The sequence below is a fragment of the Lissotriton vulgaris genome, chromosome 6 (genome assembly GCF_964263255.1).
Source record: "Lissotriton vulgaris chromosome 6, aLisVul1.2, whole genome shotgun sequence".
Taxonomy (NCBI): domain Eukaryota; kingdom Metazoa; phylum Chordata; class Amphibia; order Caudata; family Salamandridae; genus Lissotriton; species Lissotriton vulgaris.
Window position 1 is genome coordinate 1,533,597,466 of NC_141694.1, and position 20,256 is coordinate 1,533,617,721.

Consider the following 20,256-nt stretch of genomic DNA (forward strand, 5'->3'; position numbering starts at 1 on the left):
CCTTATTGGATTACTATTGGTCACAGGAGAGTCGTGAAGTCCCCGTTTTAGCAGCTACAGGGGGGGGTTCTTTATGGGATTCTTGTGTCTGCAACTGGGCAGACAAAAGCTCATCATTAACGCAGGAATGTAGCATTAATAGAAGAGTGAACAGGAGCAAGGAAAAAAGACAACTGGTTTAATAGAATATGGAAAGAAAGAAGGAACATTGGAAGGAAGGGTGAAAAGAAGTGTGGATAAATGAATCTGTGGGTGAATTAGTATGCGGCTCAATGAGTGGGTGAAAGGATGAGTAAATGATAGGTGGACGGACAGGTGAAAGGAGGACAAAACTAAAGAGATGGATTGATGGGTGAATGGGGATATGTGGATCGACAGGTGTAAGAATGGCAGAGTAAAGGCAGGGCTGGCTAGGTGGATGGACATATGAAAGGATGACAGAGTAAAAGGATGGATGAGTGGGTGAAAAGATAAGTGGATGGATGGCAGAGTGGATGAATGGGTGGTTGGACGGATGCATGGCAGAGTGGATGGATGGCAGAGTGGATAGATGAATGGCAGAGTGAATGGGTGGCAGAGTGGAGGGGTGGCAGAGTGGAGGGATGGCAGAGTGGATGGGTGGGTGGATGGATGGAAGAGAAGCTAGATGGATAGCTGTGTGTAGGGATGAATGGATTAGGGAAAGGTTGAATGATCGATGAACACATGAGTGGATGACAGTATGTAAAGGCAAAATAGTGGACATCAGCTGGTGTATAGAAGGGTGAAAGAATGAATAGATAGATGCATGGTTAGAAGAGACAAGGAAGCGGTTCTAGGAAGAGTTTGGCTCACTTGCTTTGTGGCATCAGGGAATTAGTTCAGAGAGGGGGCTATTTTAATTTTCTGGCTACTCCCTTAGGATGGATGGATGGATAAATGGATTAGGAAAAGATTGAATGATGGTTGAAAGAATGAGTGGATGACAGAATGTAAAGGTGAAATAGTGGCTATCAGCAGGTGGATCAAAGGGTGAAAGAATGAACGGATAGATGCATTGTTGGAAGCGACAATGAAGATGTTCTAGGAATGGTTTGGCTCACTTGCTTGGTGTCATCAGTTAAAAGTGGGGGCTATTTTAATTTTTCGGCACTTCAAATCAATCCCTACAAATACAGAGCCTAGTATACATCCAACAGATACACACATTATTAAATGTTTAATGCAATTAAAAAGAAAAAAACATTTAAATTGAGACTTCTAAGTAAATAGTTTCAACATTTAAATTATTTTTAAAAGATGAAGTGATTTGCTAGTCCAAGCAATAAATAAAGATACATATAGGTTCTGTATTTCTCTTCTCATATCTGCTGTGTTTCAAAAGCAGAGGTCAAATGTCAGGCTATGTCTTCAGACAAAATGCTGCTCGCTTTTTTAACATGGAGATAGGTGTGCACAAACTCCTCTCACTTTGCAGCTCGAGAAAGGAAAGTAAAGTGAATGATGTGACAAACTTGCTGGTGTGAAAGGAGTGTTGAAGGAAAGGCTGTAGGATGCACTTTTTCTCTAACACTAACAAAATGTAAATACATGTACATGAACTATACCCAATCAGCAGTTAGGAAAGAATAAATTAGGCACATTTTTTGTAATTCAGAAGTGTGATGGAAGCAAATATTTTAACAGAATACATAACAAACCAAGACACTTCACTTGGTGATGCACAAATGATAAATATTCACTTAAACCCGATTTCCACACATCACTTTGTGTGCAATATAGTTTTATCAGTAAAAGTGTATGTCTGTGCAAATTTAGTGACTATTTGAATAGAACACGTGCAGTCTGTAAATGACAGTGCACTGCCGCATGATGCTTTAGTTACATTACAAATATCACCACCCTTAATTCAATTAAAGCTGGGTCGGCCTCGAAAGTTTGTTGTTCTAAAAATGTGGGTTGTAGTTCTAAGAAGTTTGGGAATCACTGCTCTAGCATATCACACTGCCTTCTTTGCTCTTAAGACATATTCTCGTCTGTGCATACCAGTGCTTCATCTGAGCCGACCAGTCATTCAGACTAGATCTAGTTTTGTAAGCAGCCACAGACCCCCGAGTAGGAGCTGCAGACCCCCAAGTGTCTTTCGACCCTAAGTTAAGAACCACTGCTCTACAGCAACAACCCAGGTGCATGTTTTGGATCTATAATGAAAAGTTAAAGGATGTTGGCCCCCTGCTAATACACATCATTGCCAGTCCCTAGCTGGCACGAAGTCCCTGGTGTATTGACGTGGCAGAGTGGCCAAGGCAAACATACATACACTCTACCCCTTGCAGAGTCTGGTTAGAATGTTTATTTCTAGCCATACTCATTGGTCGTAAAAAGGAAGAAGTAACTAGAGAACGGTGGAGATTTATCACATTTCGATATTAGACAAGACAGCACGACATGCTGCCATCCACAAACGTGATTTTGATCACACTTGAATAATATGAAAAAGCTTTTCGTGGAGGACTCAGTGAAAAGTCTGACGTCGTTTTCCTCACCTACTTTACATTCAGCAAGCATGAATAGAGGAGTGAAGTTACACGGAATATTTCAGAACACATTGCAATAATCACGGATATAAATTGGCTGGTGAACGTGTTAATCAATCCATAACCGTTTAAAATGAAGATTGCTAGCCAACTTCTGGGGAACAAAACATCTGGCTCCATAACAACATTTATTTTATAATAGGCCCATTAATATTGTGCAAATTAATCTGGAAATATCCGCAAACTGATTAAACTGCAACATTACTCTCTTCAAAAATATCAATCAATTAATTAGACCTATCCCTTGAAAAGATAAAATTCATATGTTTTTAACTGTACCGTGAAAAGAATATCAACAAGCTTTTTTGTCAAAGCACAAATTACAATTACATCTGGAAAACGGTATTCTGATGACGCTGCATTATTAGCAGACTTTTCTTTTGCATATCTTTAGACAATGGAAAATTAGTTAGCAACAATCGAACACATATTTTGATAAAAACATGGAAGCGTAGCTAATTTTGATCCTCGATGACGTAGGCCAGATCCAGAATGAGAGCGGCTGTCTCCACCGCTACTTGCAGGCCACTGACCTTTGCTGCGAAGCAATCCAACACAAGCCGGTCTTTTGGGTTCATCTGTAACTCCTGAGACGAGTCTTGAGGATTGAATGGGCAACTACGGCATCCCAGAGCTGTCAAAGAGAGAGATTGATGTTTCTCGTACAAGCCACAGCCACACTGTGCAAGTGAAGCAGGATCATTTGTATCCAAGGGTGCATCAGGTGGAGACGACCACAAATGTCCTCTGCGGGTATCAGTAAGGAGTTCACCCCCATCATGCTCCAAGCTGCGAGCTATGGATTCAAGTGATTGGGAAAAGACTTCCGCCACAATCTGGTAATCTGGGTGCGAGCAATTCAGGTCTTGGAGAACGCTTTCAGGCACGCGAGTGCTCTGCGAAAGACAAATAATTAGATGGTCACATACAGACATACATTACATTTCTGAATACATAAGACCAGGACACAAGTCCTAAAAAAAGAATTGGGGGGACTCTCCAAGTTAGGTTGTGTCACGGGAAGTGACAACATGGCCGGAAGTGACACCACAGCCGGAAGGGACATCACAACAGGAAGTGGCATCACATGTGCAGCAGATCTATCATTTGCACGTATTGCAAGATTTAACAATTGAAGCTGCTCAGTACTTAAGCCTGTGACTTAAGGTCCCTGTATGGAGGAATTAACAGCCCAAATGTGGATGAAGTTTGGCATACAACTACATTAGTCAAGCCATTAAGTGCTGTAAGTGAGGTATACCAAAACATGGCATGCCAAGTTTTCAGGATGCTTATGTGTAAGGCTCCCCGTTTTCACAGATTTTTTACAGATAAATACAGACAGAAAACAATGTGTTTTCTGTCTGCATTTATTTTTTAAAGTGGATAAATAAAGAAAATTGTCCTACTTTTAAGTGACTCTCCATGCTGTATTGCATGAATTATAGGCTAGCAGCTGGACAGAATGGAAATTAAAAAACAGGATGACATTTCTTTAAATAATGGCATATGTCAACATACATTTATGGTATAATGATAGTATTTAAAGTGGATGTATTGTTATGTAATATTTGTCAGCTTAAATAGCTAAAACTCGACAGACAGCAAAGTTGTAGTGTGCATCTATCAGTCAAATAAATATGGAAATGTACAGTTTGACAACTTCATTTATATGCAAAGCACAACATAAATATGGATAAATACAGATAAAATGGTCAAAAGAGAAATATGGATAAATACAGACGGAAATGTTAAATAAATAAATACCATAAAACCGGGAGCCCTACTTATGTGCAACATTTCCATGGTTTCAGTGTGTATATGTGACACTTAGAGTGACACTTTCCACTCAGTGAAAACCAAACCAAGCTACAAAGTGCAAAGTAAAAGATATAAATCATTGGACCCTATTCAGCAATTAGAAGCTCCACAATATTTTGAAATTGCTGCAAAACACCTGAAATAAAAAGTTGCGTTTCACACCATGTTCACACATTCAAATGCAATCTATAGTTGTGGGAAATTGGAGAGCAAATACTGATTAGCCTACACATGCTTCAAGCAACGAAAATGTAATTTTCTAAAAGCCAGCAAATTAAAAGCGATGGTAAAGTACATATGCTTCATGGGAGCATTGAACAAGATTGGCAAGTCGAGACACAAGCACTGACCACAAATCTTACTCTTCAGATTTGTGTTGCTTTCTCCATCATGTGCTTTCTTCACCTTCTGAACACCCCTGCACTCTGTGTTGCTCTCTCTCCTGTGTGCTTTCCCTTGCGAATCCCTGTCTTGCCATTTCTCCCCTGCCCTTTTACTGTATATCTCTCCCTCTCGTGCGCTTCTTTCTCCTTCAAACCTGTATTGCCCCATGATATCTGTTCCTCCCTATCCGTTCTGTGCTTCTCCCCCAGGAAGATGCTCTGTCTGCTCTGTGTTGCTCTCTTCCTCGTGTTCTTCCCCTTGCAACTCTCTCCATGCTTTGTATTACTCTCTCCCCCTCTGTGTGCTTTTCTACCCTGGAAACACTGCCTGCCCCGCACTCCTTGTCACTTTCTTCCTTTTGTGGTCCCCAAAACCTGGAAAACACCTTCCCTGCTCCGTTTTGGTCTCTCCCTCATGTGCCTCCCTCCTTTAACCACCTATACCCCCAAAACAGCATTGGCAAAACCAATAGCCCATCTTGTTGGAGGTTTCTTAGTTTTGCGCAAGGAAGAGTCGGGCGACTTACAAGTACTGGAACTAACATGACGAAGCCGCGAGAAAGTTTAGAGAAGCTTGGCATGTGTATAACAATAATACAAAGTACAGCAACTACACACCAAGGGCAAACACAGGAGAAGATTTCAGGAAAGCAAATCAAAGGAACCTAAGAACATTAACAGAGGATCAAGCTGTGTAAAAGAGGTACACCCGATGCTTCCCAAATATAAACAAAATGATAACGATAGAGACATGTCACAAGATAACCAAAACAAGGAATGAATACATGGTTATTGCACATACACATTGGCGCCACTGGACGCAGCTGCTCAGAGTGCAGTGTGCTTTTGAACAACTGGAGTGGCACAGGGATAACAGTGTGAGGGAAAACTGAGGAACACACAATCTGCGGGAAAAGAGGACCTAGCACAGGAACTGCTGCTGGTGGACACCGCCACGGACCATATCTTTAAATTCTGTTTCCTTTTCTGTGCCCTCTAATGTGTGCTGATTTTTTTCGTGGTTTTCTTTACGGACACATCTGGATTCAATAATTTTAGGACAACTATAAAGGATCATGGGGTTTAGTGGTAACTACTTTGTATGCATAAACCAAGCTTGGCCTCTTTATGAATGCCATGTCAACTACTCAGTGTGCTATGATTTCATAACCTCAGCTTCATGCACGCTTGTGCTCCGAATGTAATGCGCCAGGAGGTATACACTCAAAATATCGAGTTTTAATATGGAGTTACATTAATATCGAGTTAAAAATATAGAATGGACACAATATCGAATGGGCAGAATATAAACTACAAAAATATCGAATAGAATAGCATTAATATTGAATCAAAAATATAGAACAGACAAAATATCGAATGGACAGAATATAGACAACAAAAATATAGAATGGACAGAATATAGACAACAAAAATATTGAATTTGAGGTAAGTAGGTTAATATTAATTTTTTTATAGTATTCAATTTTTTAAAGTATTTTTTATGTTAGTATATGTGTGAAAAGTGTATATTTATTTTATAATTTATTTTAACTAATTAATGTTATGGTATTTAATTTTTGCGTAATATAATTCTGTAGCGGGTTGTGGGTTTATAGGGAAATAGGGTAGGAAGTCCTTTAATTATATGTAGTTAAATGTGTTAATTTATTTATTTCGAATTAATTGTTAATTAATAATTAATTGGTAATTAATTAAAATATAATTGGTAATATTTAATTAATTGATTAATTGATAATCATGTTAATTTTATTAATGTATTTTCTGTAGCCGGTTGTGGGTTTATAGGGGAATAGGGTGGGAAGTAATTTAACTATAATTAATTAAATATGTTAATTTATTTATTGGTATTTATTTTGAAATAATTGTTAATTAATAATTAATTGGTCATTAATTAAAATATATTTGGTAATTATTTTAATTGATAATTATGTTAATTTTATTAATGAATTTTCTGTAGCGGGTTGCAGGTTTATAAGGGAATAGGGTGGGAAATAATTTAATTATAACTAATTACATTTTTTAATTTATTTATCGGTATTTCTTTTTGATTAATTGATATTTAAATTTTTAATTGGTAAATTAAAATATAATTGTAATTAATTTTAATTAATAGTTTAATAGTTTAATTGATAATTATGTTAATTTTATTCATTTATTTTCTGTAGCGAGTTGTGGGTTTATAGGGGAATAGGGTGGGAAATAATTTAATTATAATTAATTAAATATTTTTATTTATTTATTGGTTTTGGTTTGTTGTAATTTATAATTATTTTTTAATTGTTAATTAATTAATTGTTAATTGGCAAATAATTTGTATTAATAGGTAGTTATTTGTAATTTTATTTTTTATTTTTAATTGATTAATTATTATATTATACAAAATTGTTAATTACTTTTAATTAATTTGTATTTGGTATTAATATTTAATTTATTTGTATTCATATATGAAGTATTCACTTTTCCTACTGTTGCACTCCCTGGAGTGTGAATAGTAATTTTTACCCCTACGCTATCCAACGCTTTCCCTACTGTTGCACTAATTGGAGTGGGAATAGTAATTTTTACCACTACGCTATCCAATGCTTTCCCTACTGTTACACTCTTTGGAGTGGGAATAGTAATTTTTACCCCTACGCTATCCAACGCTTTCCCTACTATTGCACACTTTTGAGTGAGAATAGTAATTTTTACCCCTACGCTATCCAACGCTTTCCCTACTGTTGCACTCTTTGGAGTGGGAATAGTAATTTTAACTCTCCCGCTATCCAACGCTTTCCCTACTTTTGCACTCTCTGGAGTGGGAATAGTAATTTTTACCCTACCGCTCTCCAACGCTTTCTCTACTGTTGAAAATTTTGGGCAGGCTGACTCTTCCAGCAATATGCAGAGTGTAGATACAGGGGCTCTAAGAAGGGGTGAAAAGCAACAAAGCCTCATTCACAAGCTATTTTAAAGACCTGTGAAGTGCCCGGGTGCAGTTGTGTGTGTGCCCTGGAAGCCGTCTCAGCCCAGGCTGACACACACAACGGGGTGGGGCTGAAGCCCTTTGAGCCCAATGGGCGATGCGCGCCTGGCCTGCCAATAGCAAATTATCCCCGCTCCGTCCCGGCCTCCCAGTCATGGACACTGCAGGGGGCAAAGCAGAACTTTGATAGGTAGCCCATTCATGCGCTACACAAGATTGACAGCCAGCCCTGTAGTAGGGAGATGGATGGGTAAGTATCTTAGAAAGTTAGGGGCGGCAGTGCAGGGAAGTAACTCGCCATCTTAGATAGTCCAGGTTTTGAGCAGGCGGGACGGCGACCACCCTGTAAAATCAGTGGGGTGCACCGTCCACCCACGTGGTCCCCCGACCCGTGCACTGCATAGGACCTTATGTACCAGAAACCTCTGCGCTGTTTAAACTACATAGAAACACAAAAGAAGAGTTGTTAAAATTAATCTTTATTCCTATTGAACCAATGTCAGGGATAGGTTAAAAAAGAATTTGGGACATTTGGAAGTGCTGCCATACTATTGCTGCTATGCTCCCACCTTTTCTATTAGAGGATCTATACCTATTTTAAACATAGAAATCATGGCGCACAGCCACTATTACATCTGACATCGATTAACTGCTGAATGATCCACGCTGTTGGTAGGCTATGAGTCTTATCTGCGAGATACCAGTCAGGACACTGCTGACAGAGGGAGTACAGTGGTAGCCAGGCGATGAATGAGGGGTGAGGGTCCTCAAGATGGCGGCTCAATGTGGCCTGATGTGACGAGTAGAGAAGAGAAGCCTGACCCGAGAGGTGATTACTGTGATCAGCTGAAGAAGCCTGTAGTGTAGGTGGAAGCAGGCCTCCCATGCCGAAAGCAGTGAAGGATTCAACAGAACGGAGCCGCAATAGAGAGGGTGGCTGAGAGACGGTGATTGAGGGTAGTATCAAGGGAAAGGGGGGATGTGAGAGGCCTGAAAGGAGTGGCACAGACAACAGGGGATTCCATCCAGGAGAGCTGCGAGTTTGTTTTCCCCAGACAAGGGCTGGTGCTTTGATAAAGCACTGGAAATACAGAAAGGACACCTGGGCTCTTCCGACCACAAGTTTGGGCTCATTAACTGAATTCCTACCCCACCCCTACTGAAACAAGGGATGGCCCTTGTAAGACATGGAACAGGATAGATCCTGTGGGCTCAAGCAGCAAACCCACACTGATCAAAACACTGGGGGCACCACGAGCGAAATAATGAGGCACACTGTGGGGCTAGATATGAGACGCCTGAGAAGTCGGAACACACAGGCATCCCTGTCCCTGGTGGCTACAGAGCAATACAGACGCACACTAGAAAAACAAAATTGACACATAGCTTTGGAAATAAACCTGGCGAGAACTGACCTGTGTAAAGTTAATGTGCTGTCACTGGCAACAAACAGGGAGGTGAAGTGACTGACCAGATTGCACCTTCTGCCTTGAGTACAACCTTGAAGAAATGGAGGGCAGGTCCACACAAACGAACATCTGCTTCGCTGGATTCCTGAAAAGTGCAGAGGGGGTTGTCCCAGATATATTCCTGGAGATGAACAGTGTAGCTGTGCTGTGGCTGCCCCAAACTCTTCCTGCGACACGATCCGGTGAGGTGGGTACGAGGTGTGCTGCAGCCGGATGGACTCTGCCTGTGTTTGTGATTGAGCCAGCACAGAGGGCTCTGGCCCAGATGCTGCTCCGGAGTGCCCCTCTACAGGCTATCATCGGGAAATTCTTGAACCAAAGTGACAGAGACGTGATCCTATGAATGGTTCTCACCATAGAGGATCCCTGCTATGAAGATAGAATTATACGAATGTTCCCTGACTATAGGGAAAAGCTTAAAGAAAAATGCGTAAAACATTTGTGGCAGTAACAAAACTGAAATCTATTAACCTTAAGTACATGTTGCTGTTTCCAGCCAAACTCAGGGTAATACAAGATGGCAAATCTAATTTTCTTTTTACATCCCCGAAGGAGGTGTGAGAACAGCTGGAACTATAATGGGGTAGCACTCTCAAAATTGAGAAATGTCCTCCGGGCTCCTCAAATGTCCTTATGCAAAGGTTTCATTCATGTTTCATGTGAAATAAACAGCAAAGTTCAAATATTTGTGATGCTCGTATTTTTAATCTTGTGTTCTTAATGCATCTCGTTGTGTTCACAAGTATACATTCAATGATAACATCTCAGTTCGAAAAATGCACTCAAGCCATCCCAATGCATTTCGGCATTTAGATCATGCCTTCTTCTGGGGATATATATTCGTGGCGTGCATGGACAGGTTTAACCGTAGGTGTGATGGTTCTCGGCCGGGTTTGGGCGTGACTAATCCCCGGAAGTAGTTAAAACCCAAATAGTTGCGAGACGACGTTAAACGCAAACAGCTGGAACTAGGCAGCAGGACAGTGTCAACATCAGGGATGGAACAATAATGTGGAAGTGGACATTGTGGGTGACCACCTACCGGTATGAGGCATGACAGGAGCAAGTCTGAGACTGTTGGGCGGCTGGTGGTATGTGAAGATGGAATGTTGGATATTATAAGTAATGACGGAGAGACTGACACAGGAGTTCTTTCCGGTGAGCTGGCTCTAACCCTCTTTTTGCATTTATATAGTGCTTGGTACCCCTGATGGTGAGTTGAGGATCCAATCTGGGAAACCAGACTCCTGAAGTGGGTGGTTCCAGAGGGAACTCTGCCAGTGTATCTGATAAGAGTACAGGAGAACAGGTCATAGGCTGCATGGCGAGAGAAAGAGCGAGAGGGTACCGCACTCTTTATAATGTATACCTAGGTGATAAGTCTATAACCATTTGTAGAGGCTTATGAGACCTTTGGAATTGGAACTGGGCTGTTCCTGCAATTAGTTAAATTGACATGCACAGCCTGGGAGGTTTGAACTGGGGTGGAGGAAGACGACGCCTGGTCTGTGGTCTTTATAAGGCATTGAAGAACAACAGAACTTCAATCACAATAAAAGCCAGACAGGCTAGTAACGGTGAATCAATCAATCACATAATTTGTAAAGCGCACTACATACCCGGTAGTGTTTGAAGGCGCTGGGGGAGGGGGGGGGGGGGGGGGGGGTGGAAGAGTGTGTGTGTGTGTGTGTGTGTGTGTGTGTGGGGGGGGGGGTGATGTTACTGGTCAAAGAGCCACGTCTTGAGTTGTCTCCTGAAGGTCAGCAGGTATTCGGCTTGTCGCAGGTCGAGGGAGAGGGTGTTCCAGGTCTTGGCGGCACGATGGGAGAAGGACCGGCCTCTGGAAGTGGTTCTCCGGATGCATGGGACCGCGGCCTGGGCGTGGTCAGCGGAACGGAGATTCCTGTTGGGTACGTAGAAGGAGAGTCGACTGTTGAGATAGGCTGGGCCGGTTTTGTGGAGTGCTTGTGTGCGCGGATCAGGAGCTTGAAGGAGATTCTTTTGTCGACGGGGAGCCAGTGCAGGTTCCTCAGTTGGGGGGTGATGTGGTCGCGGTGCGGGACGTCGAGGATCAGGCGTGTGGAGGCATTCTGGATTCTCTGTAGTCTGCTGATGAGCTTGGACGGGGCCCGGTCGTCGGTGCCCTGACGACCTCCAAGATAGATGCAGAATGGGTGAAAACCCGCATGTAGGTGTAGGAAATTGCAGGCAATTCACGGTTCAAATGGATGCACTTTAATTATCTCCACCATACGTATCGTACACCCAGTCAACTGCAGAGAATATACACTACCAGGGTATCGAACTATCCGAAATGTGATGACCAAGGTGCCACGCTCTTACATATGCCATGGGCATGTAAGAGGATATCAAAGTATTTGGAGGCAGTGATATCACAGCTTATGCAAGTTACACACCTTAGGCTTGTGACAAGAGTAAAGCACTGTCTACTGAGTATTGTAGGTAAACCCAAGTAAAGTAAAATACAACAGAAATTCATAACTTTGGACCAGCTATTGGCCAAAAGCCGAACAGAAATTCACTGAGTAAATAATAGATGCCTCACATTGTTGAAATGAGGCAGAGATATGAATGAGTGGGAAGTAGTGGAAGACGTGCAACTGAAAAGAATCAGAAAAGAGGAGAGGGCTGATGTGGATCTGAGAAAGTGGGATGCAATAATGCAGGACCTACTAGACTGTCAGGAGGGTGAGTGAGGTATTTATGACTAAGCATTGTGGATAGCGCCAGGCCCACAACCTACTGCAAAACTTTTTTTGAAAGGAGAGGTGGGTGTGGGCCACCAGCAACTATGCTATGAAAAGCTGAAGACGGGTGCACTACATACAGGTGGGTGACCTTATAGGAATGTGACTTGGTACGGTTTTACCTATAAGGACAAGTAAACAGTTCTATGTTGATGTCAACAGTGCTGAAAACTATTTCATTGTATGCATATGAGCATATTAAATGATTAATGTTTCTTTCACTTTGGATGGCTTAAAATAAAGATAAGAAAACTACAGAGCAATGCAATATTCAAATCATTCCAATTTTATTATGTCCTGAGAACCTACCTTATGTCGCTGATGCCAATTTAAAAGGGTTATCTGGTTGTCTAAGTCTACAGAGGTAATGGAGTTGCCCAAGGGCATAAACATTCTGGTCCGAGTTTGGGATGAGGTTGCAGCCAATCATGGGCGGTTGTCAAGCCAGACTCCTAAGCAATGCCTATTGGGAATAGTGCCTTAGAGAAAGAAGGGCAAAATGAATATAAATGTGTGGCTCTAGGGGCAATAACAGCTAAAAGATGATTAGCTGTCCACTGGATACAGTCACAGGCACCACCACTTGACAGCTAGATCAGGGACATGGGGGAATGGATGGTGGCAGAAGAAAGTCAAAAGAATCTCATAAGAAGCGATTAAGAATGAACAGAATACTTGGGCTACACTGCTACAGGGGCTAACTGATCTCCAGGATACTAGAGAGTAATAGAGACAGCGCAAGGATACTGTTTGTAAAGTACAGGCATCCTTTTGGATTTACGGAGGGAATTATGATGCATGGTTAACCACACTGTCTCAGCTATGGTTTGCACCTCCACTGCAGCACTGCATCAGAATACAAAGAATACCCGAGATATTGAACAATGGTTCTTAGCTGCGATGGCCGAGCTGGTGCTGGGCAGGGTATGACACAGAGGATGATATTAACATATTTTATGTTCACCTCAAAGTTAATGTGGCATGTGGGTACCACACACCTCTGCACGACTGTAAAAAAAACTGTAATATGTAAATGTATTTATTCATTTTATTGACTTAACATATTTCTATAGCACATGGTGGTCCACGGTATAGATGTGCTTTACATGTTAACAATAAATGAGACACATGGTTTTGCACAGAACAGGTCATTTGTTGAAGCGAACAGGTTTAACATAAACAGGTCCAAGTATGAGGGGAGGAGGAGCATGGGTAACTGAATGAGTGAGTGGGAAGGAGTGTAAGAAGGGAGGAAGACTTGAAGAGGAGGTAACATAAGAGAAGGGGAGCAGGAAGCAGGAACGTGGGAACAAGCAATTAGCAGGAACACAGAGAAGAGGAGGGAAGAGGAAGGTGACAAACTAATGCGAAGGCAGAGGAAGAGGGTGAGGATTACAGTTTATCCGAACAATCAGTTCTGAATGTATGGTGGGGTTCGGGTTGATTATTCATGAACTGTTGGGATTGTTGGGTCAGGTATAGCTTAACAGGTAAACCTTTGTTAGATGTCGAAAGGAGGATTGGGCCAATGACCATAGTCCGGCCGATTCAGAAGGTGGTGGATGCTCTGGAGAAGGAATGTTGTAGAGCATGACAGGTTCGGAATAAAGGTGCTTCCAGGAGAAGGCTCTCTTTACTTCAAGTTCCTTGAACTGTCTAATGACTTGAGATTGGTCAAATAAGACAGACCTTTTGCTTGGATTGATTGAAGGCTACATATCCCAGCTAGAATTTGATCCTGGCCTCAGTAGTGAGCCAGTGGGGATCCATGTGTATTAGGGATATGATAAAAAAAATTCTATGTCAAGGAGAGTAGCCTTGTTGCTGCAAATAAACCAGATTTTAGAGAGAGGAGTAGGTGCTGATTGAGAAGCCCTAAATTACTTTAGCGAGTCGTGTATCTCTTTCCGGTGTTTTGCTAACTAAAAAGCAATAAACACCTTAAAAAACAGAAGGCTAAAAACTTTTGTTCCAGCAACAAAAATTATCAGCGATTAAGGCATTAGAGTCCAGAGCTATGGGCACAGATTATATATGTGCCACTACCTTAAAACTCAATGGGAAGATATTGGTAATGGACTATTTTGCAAAAAACACAATATGACTGTTAAAATCAGCCCTACATTTTGCAATTTTGGATTTAGAAGATGATTTTAAAAATTTGGGTGATGCTGAACTTTGGATTTACCCAAGCATCTCTTGCAAGAATTGATTACTATACATTATTTCTAATGTTGTTTATTGGTTAGGGGAGATTGTACAAGACCGAAGTCTGCAGTTAAGACCTCTGGTGAAATCTAACTGATAAAGGACTTTGTGGTCTTCAAAGTACAGTTCTTAAGGACTAGATAAAAAAAAAGCCAAATTGACCATCAAATATGAATAGAACTTAAATAGAGCATTACCCACCTACAATTGTGATGACAATCTCTTACAAATGATGCTTGACATTGTTTTTATAAATATACACAATACAAGGCTGTTTCTGGAAGAATTTAAGCGATTTGGAAGCTTAGATAAATGATCAGATCAAAATAATCGAATTACTCACCTTGTATCTTAGATAAGAAGCCAGGTGTGTTTCTGTGCAACCACCTCCCAGCAATGCCAAAGGTTGCTTAATTGTTAACTGAAGAATATGCTGTGCAGTGTAACAAGCACGCTGGAAGACAAAATGAGACAAGGTCATTGTATTGTTGATCTACAGAACATATAAAAACAAACAGTATAGAACAACAGTGCCTCCACCAAAGTAGCCAGAAATAAAAATGGTAATTGAAATGGTTATGATTTCAGGACACACAGTCACCAATTTAAAATGTAAAATTTTAACTGTCAAACTTTCCATGTAAAGCATTGTATGCTCCTTATGTACACCTCTGGACAACTGGCAAATAATTAGTCCCTCTCTAAATAAAATTAAAACTGAGAACAATTAGGGATGAAAGTGTATGGTTAACAGTCATGAAGGGGGCGTGAATGGAAGTAAATTCCTGTCTGAGACAGCTTCATAGTTCATAAGTGTAAGGAAGAGGGTTCTAACCCATTTGTTTGCCAATTAATCTCTGATTTTTGGGCCGCTGCTGTAGTCTGGGCCTCCTAATGGACTCTCACTCAATGAAAGCTCTACGAAAAAACTGAATTGAGCCATAACCTCTTTTACACACTATTTAAAATAAAGTCTGCTGCCACACAGCTGTGGTTAGAGGTTCTTTGTAGGTTACGTGTGAACATGTGTCTACATATGTTTACAGGCTGATTGAGGAAGGCTGTTGTCTGACTCAGATTGGCATCTGTGCACAGGGTGCCCTTTCCCAGATAGATTTCAACTAAATTGATTGTGGCCTGCTAAAGCCTTAAAATTCAATTGGGAATCCGAAAATAAATACCACTGTTCTTATTGGCGGAAATATAAATTTGTAGTCTTTAAGCAGCTTTTGGGTAAAATGTGCTTAAAATGTAGCTATTTATTCGAAATACCTAGAGAGGTTATTGAACTAGGTCTGTTTTACTCCATAAAAATTCCTTCATGAGCTATAAAATGTGCCTCTTTCCCTAAGCCAGGCTGAAAGGGATTTTTCCTTTGAGCTGCCATACTGTAAAAGTTAATTACTCTGCTATCCAGCTGACAGATTACTCCATTAAAATTCCTTCATGAACTATAAAATATGCCATCTTTCCCTAAGCCAGTCTGAATGGGATACTTTCTTTGGGCTGCCATTCTGTAAAAGTTAATTACTCGGCCATCCAGCTGACAGATTAAAGCGCCCCCCCACCAAAAAATAACAACAATAGGCTCAGTGTGGAGAGAGGATTGCTCCTGGCAATCAAAGGCTAAGTGTGAAACCTCCATAAACTGATTAGCAGCACCAGCCTGTCAAGCAACTGCAGAATGTTGCCAAATTGGAGAAAGAGAACTGGACAGGTGATGGTCTCCAGCCATCACATGAAGTTTCTTTCAAGTCCTGAGTAGGTGGAGCATAGCAAAGAGTGGAGGTGTGCAGTAATGTCACTCCAAGTCACCATATTTTCTCTTTCCAGAATACTGTGCAAGGGGAACTTCACAGTTGGTGGGTTGAGCCCTGAAAGTTCCAGTTAGAGGTCGAGGGGAGAGGGGGTAAGAGAGTAATGTGGCATCACTGGACTTGGAACGCAACACTTTCACTTTGAAAACCCTGCACAGGGAAGAAGGTTTGAGAAGACAATGAGCAAGATAGGAGCACAGGCCTGCACAACTTATGTACCCCTATCCGGAGTGTGGAGGATCCCACTGTGGACTTTAATTCTTTAACTTGTGTGGACTCTGCCTCTAGGAATCAGCTCCACAACTCCTTTTAAGGACCAGTAGAGGGTTGGAGACTTCTGTAGACTGGTCTGGTTTCGACCATGCATTGTGTATTGGCACCTCTACTTTCTTAAGCACATTTCTTTTTAAATTTACAAGTGGGGTCACTTATTTTGGTGCCAGGGCTTAATCTCTGTCCCAGTCCAAAGTAGAAAGTGGACGAGATCTTATCAATACGGGCAGACATTGCTACTTTCAATACATGACTCTCCACAACTGAAATCAGAATGACCACAGTAGAACAAAGATTAACAGAATCATTAGACGGGGACTGATATCATTGGAGAATCATTAACAAAACCCGATGGACCTGGAGGACATGAACAGAATGGACAACATCACAATATCTGGAATACACAAAATATGGAAGGTAATGACATTGTGCCTTACTTTCCAGTTTTCTGTCAGACCTCTCACACAAGTTTCACTCCACCTTTAGAATTTCGGAGGGCCTACATGGTCATGATGAGAGACAAATAATTGTGCATAAGATATATATTTGTCAAGATTGCTCAGCTGAAACCATTGCGGAATGAAAGAGGTTTTTAGCATTGCAACTAAGACTATGAAAATTGGATACATGATTTGACCTGCTTAACCTAGCAATTACGTTTGTCACAAAGGATCACAAGACCACGGAATTCAATGATTTGGACTTGGTTCCCTGGATATATTATCAATAGATATTGCTGCCCCTGATCAGTCACAACATCCATCACAAACCAGGGGCCCACAGACTTGAAACTACAAGTCAAGATGAGAGGAAAAGACTAGAAGAAGACACATTACACTGAGAAGCTGGAGCAAAAACAGCAATAAAGTCCAACAAGATCCTAGCTACTTAAAGAGATCACTCCTATAATAAACACCAAGTATTCTCTTTAATAGTCCTCTCTATTAGAGGCATCATATTCAAGGGAAACAATGTTAAAACGTGTAATGGCAAGATAACCACATGGTGGGTAACTAGCAACCTTGCTGTAATTGCATTTTTAGAGCTATTGGTATTTAAGATTAAGAAGAATGGTGCCTAACTGATATAACTTACCTTTCACACAAACCATAACACACTAATAGCCACTGTAAAATCTTCATTATCAAATCTTAAAATAACACCCCACTGATATGGCAACAGCCAATAATAAAATACTTTCAATCACCTCACTAATTGGCACCAGATTGACACAAAAAATCCTAACCACATTAAAATGTAAATGCTCAAACATAGCATTACTTCAAGAGACACACCTCTTCATTACAAAATCAGAAAAGCTTAAACAAATCTGGGTGAGGGAAAAAAGACAAACAGTAGATCCATTAAAACGGGAGCATAATACTGCCCCCCCAAAAAAAGATGATGAATACTCATGCAGATTAGAACACTGCTATCTGTGTCTGTGATTAAGATATGGTCTGACTCCAAAGGGTACTACATATTGGTAAAACTTAAAATACAGGGAACGGATCTGGCTATATGCTCGATAGCACTACAAGTCTTCAATGGTGCACATTCTGGGTACTCAAGTGACTGGGACAAATCTAGCCTCTTCCACAAAGGCACTTTGCATGATCTGCACACCCTGCCTCGGAAACTGAGGATGGAAAAAGAGGGCTTTAAATATCTGGGCATTTTGGTCACCTTAGATAGAAAAAGCGTTCTAGACTGTAATCTTCATTGAACTGTGAGGACCTTCCAGGCAGATGTTTTTAAGATGGAGACACCTTCCTCGGCCATTACTTAACCACGCCGCCATGTTCAAGATGGCCATCCTTCCTAAGTTCCTGTATGTGCTCCAAAATAGCTATTACCCGATGCCAGATGACTATTTTGCTAGAATTAACTGAGAGCTTTGCAAATTATTGTGAGATGGCGTGGATAGCACTGTCAACCTTGCAGAGTGAGCAATATGATGGTGGGATTTCTCTCCCACATATCCGAGCATACTATTGGGCTGCCCAGACAATGGTTATCAAAGACTGGGCACACATACCTCGAAACCCACCTACTCACTCAAACACATACAATTTGACTCAAAATTGTATATACATTACTTTTACAGGGGAGGAGGAGTTGGGAAACTCTTGCTAGCGACTCGGGTAACCATTGCTGCTTGGAATAAGGCACATATATACTTGGGGTAGGAATCATGATACACCGGAGAGACTCCACTTTGGCTAGAAAAAACATTTACAGAACTGGGTAAATTGAGAGGTTTTTGTCCCTGGGATACAATAGGGATTTGTAAGTTAGGTGCCCTCTTGGAGGGAGGACAGCTAATGCCACTTAGTTCCCTACAACAAGACTACCATCTTCAGGACACACAATACTATAAGTATATGCAACTGGAACACGCATGAGATGCTGAAGGACTTGACATGACTGATATCCCTGAATACGCCCCTATGGAAGAGAGATTACTACAGGAGAAATCCAGAGGAAGACGGTCTACTGTACCTATAAGACCATCAATAATAATACGCCTGATACATTAAAGAAACAGAGAGAAATGGGAAAGAGACATGGGTGAATTAGATGATAAGGGCTGGGAAGAAGCTAAGATGCACCCAAGGGTGGTGGCAATCAGATCAAGGCTGCGACTAGTACAATACAAGATTCTCCACAGGGTCTACTATGACTGGGCCAGACTATATAAAATTGGAAGAGCTGAGTCACCTCCCAGACTGCGATGTAGGGAATAGAACGGCACATTCTACCACACACTATAGGACTGGCCAGTTATTACAACATATTGGAAAAACATAATAGACGAGCTGGTTAAGATCCTTCCGGAACCCATTCAGTCAGACCCAAAGTATGCCCTCCTTGGCATTCTCCCGGGAACCCAGCTTCTCTTTTGCAACTTGGGGTTGGCAGTGTCGAAAAGAGACCTAGCGAAGCACTGGGGAGCGCCTGAAATGCCGACCCTGGAGGAATGGAGTATAGGGATGGACAACTACATGACAGCGGAGAAAGTCAAATATAAGACATGGGGCTGCCCCAAAAAGTTTATTAAGATCTGGGGTCCTTGGTGAACATATTATGGACTGGATATGACCGATGGAGAAACTGAAGTCTTAGCAAAATGATTATAAACTCGCTTATGTACCTTTGTGCATGCTTAAACATTTTATTGATCACTAGAAGTGCTGAATACCACAATGATTGTACTGTATTAACCTTTGAAATGTCGATTCATAGTTGACTCATTGTTATGACTTACAAACCAAAAATAACACAAGAGAAACAAATAAATAGAAATTCAGATTTTTTTGCCAGAATGCTAAATTTGAATTGAAGGGATCAACTGGGGGGGGGGGTAGTAATAGTTTTAAACCGTTTTTGGTGGGGAAACTGTACTATCTGCACTTGCACTTTATACCTCTACAATAGAGCTGCTTAAAAAAGGTCAGCGCTCTAGTTGTTGGGGCTAGCCTCTCTATACGAATGGCAGGGGAGCGGACAGCGATATTTATGCGGAGTCCTGATTTTTGTGTCAAAACGCTAAAGGGAATTTATATTTCAATTCAAGGGGTCAACTGTGAGCAAATGGATTTTGGGAGGGGGGGACTGTACTGTTTGCACTTGCACTTTATACCCCTACCATATATTTGCCTAAAACAGGTTGGCGCTCTAGTGGTTGGTGCTAACCTCGCTATAAGAACGGATGGGCAGTGGGTGCGCTAGACAGTCTGCACCCGACCGGGACCAGGGGTCCGAGTCTCTACCCTCCCACACAGAACCTACTCTAGGGAATTTTCGCTTAACTTAAGTTGGATAATTACAGATACATGCACAATGGACCTCCCTAAAGAGGGCATAAACTGTAAGTAATGCCAATTTCAGTTTCTCATTGGACAGCACATCCAGGAATTCCCTACTCACCAAGTTGAACATATTTTTGCTTAAT

At 41.4% G+C, this 20,256-nt stretch overlaps 1 protein-coding gene across 1 annotated transcript in view; it reads right to left on the reverse strand.

Moving 5' to 3' along the window:
* Window positions 1-1,186: 1,186 nt before the first annotated feature.
* The window catches only part of MKKS (MKKS centrosomal shuttling protein), a 159,196-nt gene continuing 140,126 nt past the window's right edge, over window positions 1,187-20,256 (reverse strand). Inside the window, exons 5-6 of the mRNA XM_086927715.1 lie at window positions 14,555-14,665; window positions 1,187-3,472 (exon numbers count right to left, since the gene is read on the reverse strand). Coding sequence (XP_086783841.1) covers window positions 3,032-3,472; window positions 14,555-14,665 — 552 coding nt within the window. The 3' untranslated portion in view covers window positions 1,187-3,031. The remainder of the gene's footprint in view (window positions 3,473-14,554; window positions 14,666-20,256) is intronic.